At 38.1% G+C, this 17479-nt stretch overlaps 1 protein-coding gene across 11 annotated transcripts in view; it reads right to left on the reverse strand.

Moving 5' to 3' along the window:
- Positions 1-17479, reverse strand: part of MAP7 (microtubule associated protein 7) — a 123543-nt gene that overhangs the window by 22030 nt on the left and 84034 nt on the right. For 6 of the 11 annotated variants that reach the window (XM_026120115.2, XM_026120086.2, XM_026120101.2 and 3 more), the window contains 6 exons: positions 16093-16256; positions 15129-15240; positions 14152-14238; positions 11628-11738; positions 5689-5802; positions 1912-2063 (listed from right to left, as the gene is read on the reverse strand). In XM_026120115.2, coding sequence (XP_025975900.1) covers positions 1912-2063; positions 5689-5802; positions 11628-11738; positions 14152-14238; positions 15129-15240; positions 16093-16256 — 740 coding nt within the window. The remainder of the gene's footprint in view (positions 1-1911; positions 2064-5688; positions 5803-11627; positions 11739-14151; positions 14239-15128; positions 15241-16092; positions 16257-17479) is intronic. The other 5 variants (XM_026120107.2, XM_064509030.1, XM_026120120.2 and 2 more) reach the window with 5 other exon arrangements.

Raw genomic sequence — 17479 nt, forward strand, 5'->3', positions numbered from 1 at the left:
GAATTATGAGCTCAGGCTCATGGAAACCTGAAGCATGGGAATACTGGAGAGTACACTGAGCTGCCACTCAGCCAGCATGATGTTGAGAGGCTGCTACTCACTGCGTTGGCTGGGGCTTAAGCACACCTCCTCCAGCATGTGTATCACACTGCTTTACATCTTCATTAGTTAAAAGGGCTCTATAATGCTCATGTCTCTGCTGAACTTAAAGCCAGTTTGACAACTCGGAAAGAAGGATGGAAAACAAAATTCCATGAGCACATAAACCCCTGGTTTACCTTCATAAATCCAAGAGTTTTGGGGGGTCATTAAGGTTAAAATTAGTTATTTTAAATAACAAAAACATCACTTTCTGCTAGCAAGAGATGGTCCCTATCTTGAAGTCATTACTCAATTAAGAGTAATTAACCAGTTCTTACGCAGTAGCATTTATCAGAGCTCTACTGATTAATATGATGGTAATCATCCCAGCTATTAGAGCATACGCAGCCAGGATAAACAGACCACAAAGAATAGAATTTTGGCTTACTAGCAATAACTATGTATTAGATCTGTATCACTAGTCCTGAAGACAGAGCATCAGCAAATTTTTCCTCAACATCAATAAAGCTGGACAGAATTCCTACAGAAGTTTACCAGCGAAGCATAACAACCTCCACAATATACTGTCTATTGAAAATAGCTCTCAGCTCAGTCATTTTGTAATAATAATAATCTTAAATGGTTGCCTTCACCAAAATGTATCAACATTTTTTTTTCTTAATTAAGAAAGAAGAAGTAATGAGAAGGACCTGAGAGGTGCCAAACTGATGGCCCTAGAGACTGCAATGAACTATATGCATAGCATGACATTTCTCAACAGATATATTGTAGTGCTATGCTTTAACCTGAACTTGAAGAGACCATCTTCTGGCTGAAAGATTAGGCACTAGCTACGATTCGTGCTACTTTCATCTAAAGTTGCTTCCAACAAGGATGTCAATAGCAGCATTGCCTCTTGCACTGCTTCCATGACCTTCTGCCGCGGTGACCTTGCTTTTCTCATACTCTATATGAGCCAAAAATGTGGAGTACAAGGAAAAATGTAACTGCTTACACAGTTTACACATTATCTGAACTGGAGGTGGCAGCATCCTGTTGGCTTGGAGCCTGGGCAGCATGAATTTGGTTTGCCTGTGTCACACTGTGCCAATGTATCCTGAAAGTTCAGATCAGTCATAGTGCTGCTACCAAATCATTCAGAATGACTGGTAGTCTGTGGGAAACCTTGCTTTCAAACTATGTTCCCAAACCACCCTGCTTTTTCAATGAGGAAGGGTTATTAGCTTGTTTTCCCAGGGAATTGAAGCCAAAAAGACCATGCTCTGTACTTATGTACATGGATACACATGCATGTATGCATGCATGTGCTTCCTCCCATCTCATGCTGTATCCCAAAGGCTCAGCTAAACTTGACAGAGTCCTCAGAAGATATGAAGTTCTACAGGCTTTGTAAAAACAAACAAAACAATCCACCCACCCCACAACACACCAGCAGCTAGGGGCTTAAAAAGCAGCAAAGAATCCACATTAGAAAGAGACTGCGCACACTCCCTGACTGCTTCCTTGTGCCTCATGGGAAACTAAGGCATCCACTCTGTAAACATGGGTGTTTTCCCAAGCAGATTCTCTGATGCATCAAATTTCAGGCTATGCTACCACCTAAGGTAGTATTTCTCAGTTAAAAACCAACCAACCATGAGGCAAATCTTCAGGAGGAGGAAAAAAAAAAAAAACCCAAACAAACAAACCAACCCAAAAAACAACCAACCAAAACACCCTTAGTCAAGTGTCCTTGTAACTACTCCTGTTCTAATAAGCAGTTTGATCAGGTGGTTGTGGTACTAGCTCATGTACAACCAGCAAGCTTACCCCTGCAAGATGCGCTGTCCTCTTACGTCCAACAGCATCAGGAGTAGAGGCAAAAAGTTTTGCTCGATCTACTGGATTCCTACAGTTCATGGCCTTGTAGGACAGAGGGCTGATGGGGCTGCAAGATGCTGAACGGGGACAAATGGGGATAACTACGGTGTGGGTTGTTTTTATTTATTCATTTTAATTACAGAGCAGCATTGGAGGAGAAGTGACAGAGGAAAGCCAGCAAGGAATAGGAACAGAGAAAGACAGAGAAAAAGAAGATATTAATACACAGAGGATTGACTAATTCTCATATCAGAACCATCATTTGATACATTAGCTTGGCTACACAAGTAGCACTGATACAATTCTAACAGGCTGCACTCATGTACTTTCACAGTTGTAAGCTAATAATTTATCTTAAATAAACAGGTATGTCACATAATTGGGTAGTATAAAGTGATGATGTTTTCCTGTTAAAGGTGGGGTTTTTTTCCTTTTTTTTTTTTTTTTTTAAATACAACCAGTGGTTCTGAAAAAGCACTGAAAAATGACCGTTCTGACATTGATTAGCTTAGTACATTCACTGACATGAGATTCAATTACATTTGAAATAGAAAACAGTCAAACCAAAATTAGATTTCCTATTAACTGGTCTTGGAAGTGGGAGGAAAAAAAATAAATAAAAGGAGACGCATGCAAAGATCAAAACACACTACATTTACAAACAGAGAATAGAGTGGTCTTGGAAATCAATGAAATTTCTTTATATGAAATAGAGAAAGTCATATAGCTTGTTAAGCATAACTTGCAATTTCTTAGTGAAGTCTGCTAAAATTTCAGAAATAAAACACACAGCAAATACGTATTTTTAGCCTATCTAGAATACACTGCTTTACTCTGCCTTCCATCAGAAGAGAATTTTAGCATAAAATACAGTAATTTTTAATTTTATTTTAAAAATATGTACCCCCATAAGGTAGACTATCAGCACAAAAACTATAGTCTAATATTTGAGCATTGCCTACAAGTTTTAGCAAGTGACTTTAAGCCTTTCCGTTTAAGAGCTTTTAGTATTCTTGATAATGCTAGAACAACAGAAGATGAATACATTTTTGATAACAGACAACTATTTTACCAATTATAAGAAGTAGGCTAACAAGAATAAATCAACTTAGAAATGAATATCTGAATCCGTAACCAGGACGGCAGCTTTCTTTGGCTTTGTGCAAGGACAAAGACTATTAGCAAAATATCTCATGCCAATGGCAAATTATCAGGTTTTGGATGTTCAGATTACAGATTCAAAGAGAACTGTAACACTGCAAAACTTTTCATGAGGAACTTTTTGCAGAAATCAGGTATTCTTGATCTTTCTCCCAATTTAACTGAAAGAGGAAATTAGGGACAACTACGTTATTACTGCAGAACTTTACCTATTTATTGGTACCTACTCTCCTGGTCATTTAATACAGCCTTAGCATAACTATTCAGCACATTACTCAAAGGAAGAGAGCACAGCTTCTATACAACATCTTTTCCTTTTTCTTATTAGGAAAAAAAAATCTCCACTGATTTTCCTAAGGCAAAAAAAGATTTCTTGTCCCTCAGATCCCCTTGAGCACATGTGAAAGGACATAGTTCCACATTCAGTTACCCTTCCAGTCTTACAACAATATAACCGCTGTTATAACAGCGGCTCATAAACTTAGCAGTATGAACTCTGCAAATTGTCCTGCACTGAGAACTTAACATTATGAATAAAGAAAATCTCATGTAAATGCTACAGCAAGGGTATTCATGTTTGCTTTACCACTTAAGGTGATGTATGTTTAAGGAGGTATTAAAAAGTGACTGACTTAAAAATTGACAAACAAGGTAACACAGCATCTCACACTATTTTGTTTGAGTGTCCCTAAGCCAGACAGGAAGCAGTGGCATCAACTATACTTTAAACAGCTTACAACTTATGAGTTTTCCTCCCTCTGTGAATCAATCCTCTTGATACATGCTGATTATCTGAAGTTACCACAGAGGATGACATCATAAATATTAAAAAACAAATGGTTCATTTTTATTTGTGATGTTGCCAATGCTTTATGAAGCACTCCCAATGAGAACATGTACGTTTAGAGAGTTATTTTAGAACACGCTTTGGTTTCAGAGGGTTATTTAAAAGAAAAAAAAAATCCAGTCTTATGCCGGATGTCCATAACAGCTCACTTAACATACATTTTAAGGACATAAATCCGTATTTAATTTGATTTTTGCACTGTAATTCATCTTTACAGCCAAAGGGCAGGGTAATTTCCTAGGGAATGATGACAGGCTGGGATGAGTTGAGTGCTCAAAGCACAGCTGTGAGTCATTACCACCACCTGATCATTAATCTCCAGGAAGTGTCCTGCATGAAGGGACAGCAGTTTTTGCTCCTAGAGAATTAACCCGGAAAACAACGAGCAGATGGATTATTCTTCTGGGTGGCACAGCTCCAGTTAGCACAGAGAAGGCATTACTGGGGAATTACTGTGAATCTGCTGATATATCAGTCATTCCAGCTATTTGCAATCTTTCTGAATATTGCACTCAGTTTACAGTTTATTGGTCAGCGTATAACAATAGCAGTCACAGAAAAATCTTCACACTTGCTCCAGTAATCACTTACAAAACTAAGACCCAGCTTTCTCAACTATCTCCTGATGAAGAGCTGCATTTCCAATTTCCTGTTTGGTAGGTGACATTAAGTATTCATTTTACAAGCTGTTGCTTTAAAAGACATGAACCCTGAGAAAGGATTTGTACTTTAACTGCACTGTTTGCAACGTATCATCCACATTTTTGCTCCTACAATGCTACCCCTGTGGAAATGTACTGCAGCCTGATTAGTGATAAGAGTTCTTAAGTGAAAGCTTCTTTAAAAGTAATCTTAGCAGATCTTCATTCCCTCTTACCTTCTACGTCCTTTAATTAAAATAAAGATTTGTCTATATGGGACATATAAAAGACCTGCCTAGACTTAAAGATTCAGTATGTGTAGCAACATATTCCTATAATGGTAAAATCCCATTGCATGATCAAAAAAACATCCTATGATAAAAGGAAAGGCAACTGCCACTTGCCTGAAATACACAATAGCAGAGAATGCCCCAGTTGCCTTTGAAAGACTGTTTTGCCTGGACTTTAAGTTATCACCTAGCAATATTTTCATATTTCTGTAGGTTAATTTCCTTCCCTGTAGCACATCAAAGAGCTGTTCTGCGGTTGGCAGAGAACTTAGCAATAAACGTAGCCTCACTGAAATTGCACATTTAACATTACATGCTATTAAATCCACTATACCCAGGGGCCTGTCATTCTAGAAATCCAACAAGTTCCTTGTGGGAAGTGCCCTGGTACAGAATGAAACTATTCTTTGTGGCAAGAGCAGCACACAGCATTACTTGTGGACCTGCTGAATTAGTGCCTCACAACACTGTGGACATTTCCTTAAAAGTCCTGGATAGCGCAACATTGTCATACTGTGTGTGTTGTATTTTTTTGTTGCACAGATGATGAGGCAAAAAGATAAATCAAGAGAAAGAGGTGTGTGTGGGGGGGAGACAGAGAAAGAGGCATAGCAAGCAAAAGTGTAACAAAAGCTTTCATGCTGATGCACAACATAATCCAGGTTTTCAAGCTCATTCTGGGATGCTACTGTACATACACAACTAGACCAGTAAATTCACAACACCCCGCATGGAATCTGGAAAAATAAGTGGCTGAGACATGAGGCCTTTTTCTTTTTAGGCTTACCTGCATCTCCAGACAATGCAGCTGTGCTTTTACTTCGGGCCAGGAAGGAGTGAGTGGGCGTCAGGAGCCTGCTAACAATGCTGCTCTCCCATGGACTGAGCTGTAGACGGCGAGCTGAACGTGTACCATACAAGCAAGAGGTTAGATCACGCACTCTCCATAAATGACCACATGCTATATAAGTCTTGGTATTATCTCCTCACTACTGTATACCATGAGAATCTTGAAATTGTCCTTCAGACATCAAAAGCATACTGAATGATCAAAATCACTCAGTATTTTGCATTTTATCCTTACTCCATTTCACTTCTGTGTATTCTTAAGGGAATTCCTCATTTGAACACTTCACTTGTGCTGCCAACTGTGACATTTTGCTAAACTGCTATCAAGATAGTAGTGGTATTTTGCACACATTCTTCATTTCCTACTATCAGGAATGGCAGGATAACTTCTATAGCTAGGAAAGCAATTGCCATTCCTAGATACAGACTTTTACAGCAATGTTTGTGTTCCAAAAACCTTCTACATAGTAGATATACAGTCTTACAGTAAAAAAAAAAAAAAAAGAAAAAAAAAAAGAAAAAAAGCCAGTTACAAAAACACCTTCTGAAGCCTGTAAGCCTAGATAGAGAGAACACCTTAAAAATAAATAAAGCCAAAGGTCACTACTATACAGAGAATGGTATCAGAGAAAGAGGTTCTATCACAGCTCCGAGGTGTGACAAAAAAGTACACCTCAAAAGCATACAATACACCTCCAACTGCAGATACCAAGCTCAGCAGCTATAGCCGCCTCAGATATACATAATGCCTCAGAACGCATAGTGCTTACTTTTGATCATTAATTCCCTGTCAAAAATCCCGCTTATAATAAATTTCAACTTAGAACAACAGCAAGAGCCAACTTTTTCATTGTTAATTAGTCTCTGTTGAAGAGCACATTATACATGTTGATCTAGCTGCAATCATTCCCCCATCCAGCTTTTCTCAGTATTTGCAAATTTAGCTTCAAAATATACTCCTTTTGCCTTTAATTTATTATATTTTAAAAATATTATTTAAACACTGATCATGGTGAAGTAATAGCCAAAAATGACCTATAAATTACTGCTCAATTGAATTGGATGTTTCTTTGATACTCAGATACATATAACAAAACAAATTTTATTATAACAAACACCCCAGAAGAAAACATTCAGCTAGTTCCCAAAATAGTTTCATGACAGTAAGCTTAGACCAGAGCAACAACCTTAACACTGCATGAGAAATCAGGTCTTCCACAGAACAGCTGAGGTTGGAAGAGACCTTTAGAGGTCATCCAGTTCAATCCGCTGCTCAAGCAGGGTGACCTACAGCTGGTTGCCCAGGTCCCTGTCCAAAGGGCTTTTGAACATCTCCACGGATGGAGACTCCACAACCTCCCTACGCAACCTGTTCCAGTGCTCAGCCACCCTCACAGTAAAGAAGTTTTTCCTTATGTTTAGATGGAAAGTGCTTTCTATGTCTCAGCATTCATTGGCCTTAGTTTTGTGTTTATGACAACAAAACTGCAACGTGAATTTACGAAGCTCAGTATCTAAAATGTTCAGTGAGGTGACTGGCTGTGCAAGACTAGAGATTAATCTGCATTTTTAAAGGTAGAGATACATCACTTTAAGTAGCCATAAATGCTGCATCTCTAATCTGCTCCACGTCGGGCTCCATGAAAAGAGGGGCTCATCTCAACAATCCCATCCTGTGAGAATATAATTGCCTAATATGCCCTCAGTGCTGTTTTTTCACTTCTCTAATTGCTCTCCTGAATTCTGCTAACTCGGTAAGTGGCATCACTATAGAAATATAGGACTCAGAAACACAGCAGGCTCTCTTGATAAGCGCCCTTACATAATGTACTACTGCCAGAGCTCTTTGCAATTAATGTTTCCATCTGTGTCCATACAGATTATAAAGAAATACAAAATATCCCAAGGAGACTTTCATTACAGTACACTCATTATCATTAAGCTTATAATTTAACGACAAAGAAAAAAAATCACAGAACTACCATTAAACTGGATGCAATAATGGTGGAATCTTTGTTTACTTTCTTCTCTGGGAATTGTGCTTGGTATGATCATTGTTTTAGCTACTTTTGAAAGGCGAGATTTTCTTTTGTGGTCTCAGGCTTTACCAGATGAGGCTTACAGGCAAGAAAATGGTTAAGTCTGTACCGCAGTTTACTACACTGTGTCTACTGCAGTTTAATAAAAAGATCATGCAAGTTATCAGAAGAACAAGAATGCTGCACAAAAGTTAGATCAACACTTTAGAAATTGATCCCTGAAATTTTGGGCCAATAAATCACTACTATGTATTAAGAATTTCTTGGAGGCCATCTGCATAGCTGCAGAGAGCTGGTGAGTAAATGTTGGAATATTGTTCAATGGGCCAACTGTAGACCTCCAACTTGAGGCCATGACTACAGGTAATCTCAGTAGACTACAGGTAGGAAAACGCTGTCTTAAAACACTAAATTGCACTCGCTTGCCTTTAGGGCAAATGACGTGGCATAGGTTTGGTTTAATTCTCTTCTCCCTTTGCCCCCATCACAGGGGAGCCTCATCCATATCACCTATTGGAAGCAAATCCATCCCCACAGCATCCGAAAAACAGCAGCAGGACAGCGTTTGGGACCACAAGGGCTAGTTAACATGCACCAGTGAGCCAAGAGAGACGGACAAAACCATTGTGCTCTATTTAAGCAATGTTCAAAATGGTTTCAGCCAAGAGCTTAGACTGGAAGCGTCCCTAAATATCTAAAATGGGTTTAGATCAGAGTTCAACACCTAAATTCAGCTTAGCTTTGTAGACCAAGTTCATCACTTACTAAATTCTCTAAATGCGTAGCACTGTATTTAACACTTTTAACATGTACCCTTAATACTTGTTAGCATCACCATTAACCTAGAACAGCCAAATAAATTTTGGCCCTCCAAGTTCCAAGTACAGCAGTATTAGTACCTAAATGCTTCAAACAGCTTAACTTTGGCATTCGTTTTCCACTGAAGCAAGTTGAGTACAAAACCTAAGTGTGCCCCAAAAGAGTAAGAGTGGCTTTAAAATAATGAAGTTACTTTCTTTTCTTGCTCTTTTTGTTTTTAAAGCCTTGGGGTGATGTTTTCGAGCTTTTGTCCTTCAAGCCACCCAACTAAGAAGGAGAACATATCTTTTTTGTTCTCATGTTGTGTTAGGCTATCACTCTTAGGGCCATCTGCTCCTCAATCACACAATGGAAGTACATTCCTGATAGGGTTGGTGGTGGAAGCACCCCAGCTACAAGCAGATTAGTTTGAACAGATTAAAAAAGGTTTTTATTGCTTAACTTTTGACTACAAAACAAACAAACAAAACAGAACAAGAAAAGCCCACAACCACTTTCTTCCCTGACCAAACAAAATCAACCCCAAGGAGCTGTCAACAGTGACTTGATTACAGTTACTTGTGTTTGTCATCAAGACATACAAACTGAACACTGGAAAGTTGTCTTAGCAGCAGCAGCAAAATAGATTGTGAGTAAGCACACCACAGCATCTCTGGTTCATTCTATGAACAGATGGGAGGCAGAGATTTAACAGGTCTCCTGATGAGCACCACAAAGGACAGACTCTAACTGACAATAGCACTGCCTGCTCGGATAGAACCACAAACACAGCAAGAAGTGGCAAACCTTTCTACATTTAGATTTTCTTTCAACAGGAAACAATATCAGAGGCACTGAATTTCTTCTACAGAGGTAGCAGACAAAGGTGATGCAGTGATTAAGACCACCATTCGTTTTGAAAGAAAAAGTATTGCAGAGAAGAGGAACACAACTGTGGTGCAAATTCTGCTTTTCAAAGCCAAGAAAGCATGCATCTCCTACCTCATCCAAAATAATATATTTAGCAAGCAAATTTTATTAGTCAGTTGCAGCATTACTTGCTTCACTTGAACTATTTGCTAGTCACATTTTGTTACAAACATTCAGTGACTTACACCTGTACCACTAACATAAAAGTACAGCGAGAAGCCTATTTTAGCTGATTTTAAAATTGCAGTCAGAGCTATACAACAATGCTGGGCTTCCAAAAGTAATTAACCAATCTTTTAGACAATTTATTTATGAAAAGTTATGTCTTCAGCAAAAACAACCTGTCCTTCAAATGGTAAAAAAATAATGCTGCTTAACAGAAGACATGTTCTTGATGACAGCTGTAAGCCACTTAGGATAAGCTCATCATTCTTATCTCCAACTCCCTGCTTTGTGGGTAGGAATGTGTGTTAAGGACAAAATGTGATTGCTCCCTTCCTCATCTTCCAGAGGGCACCCAGACAAGCACACTCTCCCTTTAAGCACTTGCCTTAAGATGTTGAGGCCCCTGGAGAGGCCAGCAGCCCTTCTCCAATATGTGCTCAACTAGATTTGAGTATACAATTCCATGCACCTGAAAGAGGGCATTTGTAAAGTTTGGCTTTTTTTTCCTCTCTTTGAGACAATGAAAAGCATAAGATACTTCTGAAGGGCTCTTTGCCGATTTTAATGAAAATGCCAAGCACAGAATGCCTTTGCTTTTAACATATGGCTCTCCCTTCCTTCCTCCTTTCCCCACCGTTAAACTGCCTAGCACTCAGTGTAACTTGTCCAGAATTTGAAATAGGTGGAAGAAACTATCACACAGTGAGCTACGGTCCATAAAAGACTATCCTTCGTATTTAAGGCCCACTGCTGTCCTTTTCCCCAAGATACTTCCTCAAATGACCATCCCTGGCAAAGAACAGCAACTGCCTGGAAAAAAAAAAAATACACACCTGAAAAGGCAATAAAATTAAAACTGACTGGACTTCAATATTTAAAGCAAAAAAAATTTGTTATTTTGGAATAAATAATTTTTAAGATAATGCTGTATTTTCCCCAAGTTATGACAGCCTCTACAACTAGATTAACCCATGAAGCATTAAAACACTGCTTGTCAAAACAACCAGAAACACACATACAAACATGCACACAAAGCACAGCACTTCAGTTAAGATGCACAAATAATGAAGTCTACCAATTTGTTACTCAGTACAACCAAAACTGCATTCTAAGAATTTTTGAAAACAGACATTTATCTGCCTTGAAATGGGCCAGTACTTCTCCCCATTCTCACTGGAAGACAAAAAATCTTTACAGTGTATTTTTCCATAAAGCTCTTTGCATAAAGTTATACAAGAGACATTCCTTCATAAAATTCCTTCAAGCTCAATGTTCAATTTCATAAATCCTTAACATAAAAGCAGCAATTCAACTACATTAATTTACAAAAGTCTGGGTTTTTTTTAAATCATTTGTGCAGACTTGCAAACATGGAAAACATACACTGAAATAAAGCAACCCTTGAAAATTAACTGGACACAAAAAAGTCAATGAACAGACATCATATGAAAAATACCCATACCTCTTTGTTAAAAAAAATAATCAGCAATGGTAATAAAACAACTGCTTGAAAGCTTCATGCAACATGCTCTTAGACATTCAAAACTATTATCAAAGTAGAAAGAAATGCAAAACAATGACAAAAGAGCATACTGCAAATAAAAAGTTACAAATCATTGCATGCACTGTGGAGAGATTTGTTCTTTCAATAGTTGTACCTCATTTACTAAAGACCTGACAGAAGCACTGCTTTTATTATTTATTAAAGTAAGATTGTTTAGGCAAGTTCTCTTGTTTTAAAAATGAGAAATGTACATTTCTTCTCACAGAAAAAATGTTCAACCATTTACTTTTCACATGTGAAGTCTTTTCACTCCCATTTAGCTAAAGTACAGAAAATGACTTCAGAAGTTTGTTTCATGTGCAAAGCAACACATCAATACAGAACATTCCTTCTTGCTCCTCCTTTTTCTTTTTTCTTTTTTTTTTTTTTTTTAAACTGTACCTCTGTCTGGAGAATTTAGTAATGTTGCAGATGAGGAGGAGAGCCGCTTGTTAATGACTGGATCAACATTTTTCGAAAGGTTCATTGTTGAAACAGACCGCCTGTCTGGATCTAAAACAAATGGAGATAATGCTAATTGACAGCCCACATGCAGTAATGCAAGTTCCTAGCTCACTAGTGGGGGGAGGAGGAAAATATGACTAGGTCATTTCTGCTCTGTCATGAGAACTTTCAAAACAGAAAGGACTTCTTGGCAAACACTGCACAGGTGACTCAAAGACTGGGCACAAAACTGTCCAATATAAATTTCAAATGTCCAAAATACTCTGTTCATTGATTGTCATTCAATCAGGTTGCAATCCAAGGACTTAATGGTAGATCTGAAGTGGCTACTAGTAAACAAGAGCATACTTCCACATTCAGTAGTCTCAGAAAAATTTTGCTCATAACTCAAACCAGAAAGCAGCAGGGAAGGAACAACATGCTTGGAAATGTCATTCATAAAAAAAGCTCTTAGCACCTGGATCAAAGGTGACATTTGACAGGGCACTGTTGTCAAAGAGGTCAGTATCACAACAACATGCTACCGAGAGATTAAGGGACAAGAAGGAAGGCTGGTGCACAAGGGAAGTAATGCTAGGGACAAAAGGAATCCAGAGATTTAGTTAAAAGCCCCATAGTTCTGGATAGGTACTGAATTTTCCACCACAGAGTCATTTTCTACCTTCTGTGAATGAAGTCGTAGCTAGTCAGTTCAAAACTGCACCAAGCACAACAGAAAAAGAAAACACGTCTCTGTAGAAGACTACAGACCATTTGTAATGCGCGTGCTTTGTATATAATATTAAAGGGTTTTATTTTGCTTTTAGGCTCTGTAGTTTTTAGAACACAGTGCTACGTTACCATTTGCCTGCTCAACTTGCTGTGGAGTCAGCATCAACACCCAATTGAGAGTGTGATGGCTATTTCAAGAACATAAATCATACATGTGTGTGGTGTAAAAATCGTCAGCAGCAGAGGAATGAGTTGAACAGGCAAGTCATATGCATTCTCCTCTCTCTTTAAAAAAAAAAAAAAAAAAAAAAAAAAAAAAAAAAAGCTGAAAAAGCTAAGTGCATCAATCAAATATCCTCCCTGGCAAATTTCTCTTCAGAAGTCTGACACTCAGAAGACATTGAGAAAGTCAGTTCTGTTTTTGCTTACATTTTAGCATGTGCTGAACCTCAGGACTACTTAGCAAAGCATTTAAGCATGCTGAAACCCAGTGAGGCTTGAGCATATGCCTAAATGCTCTGCTGATTCATTGGTTACTTGCCGTTGTTTCTTTGCAACAAGTAGATCAACTTTATATTTACCTACTCTGACCTAGTGTATTAAAGTGTATTTGTATTTGTTGTAGACAAAAATTGTACTACACAGAAATATAGCATGTGAACTCTCCTCAGATCTACGAAGAGGTATATAGGATTAACCATGCCAGGGAGAGGGGAGGAAGGAAAGCTCCCCTCTCCCATGCAGTTCTTCGCTCACTTTGTCTAATGTTAAAGTGACTCAGGCTGTGGAAATTCACACTGATGACAAGAACATCTACAATACTAACAAATAGAGTACCAGAAGGGGGATAAACCTAAGAAATAGGTTTAAGAGGAGAACCTAAAATATCAAGGTTAAAAATAAGATGTTTGTAGGCAGGCAAGATTATGCTGCACTGATCTATATGGGTATCCTGCAGAGCATCATGCACCAGTCAGGACTGGAGACAGGATACTTGGGCTTCATGTGGGGTCACAGGTCTGAGTCGGAGCAGTACTTGTGGGAATGGCATGGGGGTTTTCACCACTGATATCTAACCTACAACATCATATATCACTACAGGGGGACTAATGGAGTGGACAACAACAAACCATACTTCTACATTTGGTGGAAAGGATACGCTGCATAAACAGTTTTTGAAGATGATAAATGACACTATGAAAGTCACCTCTTATTTGACATGCCAACATTTCTTCTGAGTATGAACATTATTTTTTAATGAATGGAATTCAGCATGAGGATTTGTGTGAGAACGAAGGCTGTGAACGTACAATACACCAAATGCCATTCACTGGCTAGAAGACTGCTGGTTTCTTTGTTCTAAAAATAGAATAAAAATATACTTGGGCAAAGTATCAGCACGTGCAGCCAATTGCGTGTGCCTGCAGTCATGTGCAGAATAAATGCAAATGCCATATATGTGTAGCATGCCAAAGCTTAAGAAAAAATTCAAATCACATCTCCTTGAATTCCAATAGACAGAATATTATACTTCATTTTAATGAATTGTGCCAAATCTTTGAAGTCAGCCAGTAATAACTCTCCATATTAAAAATAATAAATATAATCAGGGACTAACAACAGTTCTAGTCTAGCAGCATGATGTTAAGCATGCATTGCATCTACATGAGAGTGGTTTAGTTACCGATGATCTCATTTCCTGAGAACTAGCTATTGGTAAAGGAATCAACAAACCACAGCGATTATGTACCAGGTTTTCTAGCACCACCCAGAGATCTGAAGTGGTGCTCCAGGCCTGCTAAATCGAGAAAGGTGAATGATGATTCAAAAAAATAACCTAGGAACAGAATGCAAGACAATGATTTTTCACAGTAAAGAAAATAAAAATAAGTTATACAGAGCTAAGCAAAATAATAAAGATAACCTTTTATGAAAAATAATGTTGAACTTATAAATGAACTATATAATATGACAAAGTAGATGTCAGACAATTCTTTTCTCATCCTTTTTTATCCTTCATGAAAGGCTGTATACATTGAAATGTACATATTAAAGAAGATTTCTTTACCATTTTCTGGTGAAAGAAATAAAGGACACAAATTATTTTCTTTTGGTTTACAGTCACATTTAACAAGGCATACACACACTAATGACTGGCAGATTCGGTTAGAGAAGATAATTGGGAAAAAAGCATGTAGCTAAAATTCACTTAGTTTGTCCACCTTTAAGTTCCTTAGGGAGAAAAAGTCTCCATGAATATCTGTGTAAGGTATTAAAGATAGCTTATCACAAAAAATATTTTTTCTTCCTTCTGCGTGTTTTAATCTCAGTATTTATATTTGGTCATTTCCACCAGAACATATTTCCTGAGCCATGATATTTAACATTTGCACACAGCAGCTTGCATTAGAGAATTGACATAGCACAAGCATACCCACACATACACACAAATACCAAAGAAGCAGAAGCGAGAAGCTGTAGCAAGATAGAATTACAGAACTAACTGACCCCTGAGACAAGTTTTAGCTTTGGCTGAGATTTCTCCTTGCTATCTCTTTGCTACACAAGTACTTCAGAAACATGCTAATGCTAGGAATAGTAAGATCAAGAGCAAAGAATTTAAACCAACATACACAGCATCATCCTTCCTTTCAACAGAAGCAAAGTAAATTCCAGTTAACTGGCAGGGCAGGGAACCTGGCAAGCCAGCCAGGCTTCCCCCTTTACCTGTGTTATTAATGCTGCTATGTAGCGCTCCTCCCCAGGACCACCTGTTTTGCTTTTGTTTTGGCTTCTGGCTTCTTTCAATTGTGCGACGTACAACAGCTTCATGTCGTTCCTTAAGTGCAACAGGATAATACATTTGGATACTATTGGGTTTTTAAATGAACCTTCTCATCACACTCTGCTACCTTCCACACAGACAAAAACTAGCAGGCATCTTGGAGTTGTGTTCAAGCTTTTAAGTGCTGCCTAGTAAGACATACGCTCAGATAAACCATGCTAACTTTAAAACAGGGCTTACGCACTAATTAAGCCATAAATAAGTTTGCTCATTAACTGTAATTTTGAAAAGGTAATATCTGTCTAAGACTTGTACAGAGCTGTAAAGAAAAACACTGTCCTTGTTATGGTAGGCACTGCACAGACACACAACAGGACTATTTCTCACCTTGCATCTCCCACCTACTAAAGTGATAGGTCAGTGAGAGAGAAAGAAGAAAGAAAAAAAAAAAAAGAAGACACAAAGATGAGGTGACTTACCCAGGACCACACAGCAAGTAGATACCAGTTCAACTGAGACAAATTAGCCAAAAGTGTACTCAATACAATTCCTCACTTTCTTCAAGGTTTTGTTAGAGGACAGCTAGTATTTAGCTTCCTTATGCTGAATGGCTAGCAATCTACAGTAGACCATAAAGGAGCCACTCATCTTGTTTCTACACTTCTGTGCAAGTTTGAGCTGTGCCATGCACTGTAACCCTGATCTGCTTAACTTAACTGTATTAAATTTGTAAAGAGCACTTTAAGAAGTATCTGTGCAGATACAGCTTAAAATCTTCTCTTTTGTGCTCTTATACTGATCATGACTTACATTACATCTGTTGGGAGCTTTTCATTTGAAAGTTTGAAGCTCCCACATCTTACAGTAAAAGCAAGCTGACAAAGTTTTCATGACACCACTTCTTACCTTATCTTCTTCTATTCTCTGCCTTCGCTTTTCCTCTACAGCAGCTCGCCTTCTCTCTTCCTTTAATCTCTGCTCTTCTAGTTTCTTTTTGCGTTCCTCTAGGTGTTTTTCATAATGCTGCCGTGCTCTCTCTTCTCTTTCTAACCAAATGGATTCTCTTGCAGCTGTGAGAAAAGTCAGAAGTAAAGCATAAACATACTTTATTTGATGAAATTCTTAATACAATCTGGATAACCTAGGTATACAGAAAAGCTTTTGAACTCATTTTCTTCAGATATACAGGTTATGCTAATCTCTCTATGCATTCAAAATTTATGTCACACTAATTCGTCTCTATCTCAATTTAATTACTAAAAATTATTAGCAGAAATAGTCAAATTATTTGAGAATACAGATTCTATGGAGAAGAAAGGATTTTGTGTTATTTTGTAACACCTAGGTGTTTCACTGGATATATGCAAACACATTTCTGTTATGCAAGCCATGATAATTGTCTGCAATCATTCAATGTAAAAAGAAAGGTAAACCCTCCTCTTTATCACCACTATATACCTTTAATAATCAGTGCAGATCCCTAACATGACAGAAATGGCTGGGATGACAATTTCTAGGGCCTTGACTGTTAGCTGTACCATTACCGGGCCAGAAGGAAACAAATTAGTCATCAAAAAGAGTCAGACTGAAGATGAACTTTAACTTGTTATGCACCTCCACTGCTGTAGAGGTCTGAAGATCTTGCTTCAGAAAAGCTAACCAAATATGCAAGACAAATTTTGCTCCCCTTCAGGGTCTGAATATTCATGAAGGTCCTACCTGGAACACAGGCTCAAACTATAGCCCACATTAAACTTTTTACATTGACAGATTGGACCTCTCCTCATTGCTGTCTTGAAAGCTTCAGGTCCCATAAGTTTGTCTTCTAAAAAAAATATTATGTACTTTTAAAAAAAAACAGAACACATACCTCAGGATCTTCAAGAACTAACACAGAGGAGTGCAGGAAAAGATGCATATGAAGGTCATGAGACAAACCTCACTGAGAGTCGCATGAGAAGACCTTACAGAGAAGGAGCTCATTGATAATACTGCAGCAGCAACAGGGAACCAGGCTGGCAAAGTTATCAGAAAAACTTCTAACTTCCTAGGCCAGCAAAGTAAGGAAGTTCTCTACCCAAGTTTGAGACACTAATTTTTAAATTCAATCTGAAGCAAAGCTTACTGTTATAATCCCATATTCTAGAACAGCAACCAGGCTTTCAATTAGTAGAGATTTGTGTTGTTAGACATGATCACATACCAAAAAAAAAAAAACCAAACAAAAAACCCTAAACGCTTCTAGGTGTTCAAAGCAGACAACACAGTTTTCAATCACTTCTAATGCATCTTC

Source organism: Dromaius novaehollandiae, chromosome 3 (genome assembly GCF_036370855.1).
Source record: "Dromaius novaehollandiae isolate bDroNov1 chromosome 3, bDroNov1.hap1, whole genome shotgun sequence".
NCBI lineage: Eukaryota > Metazoa > Chordata > Aves > Casuariiformes > Dromaiidae > Dromaius > Dromaius novaehollandiae.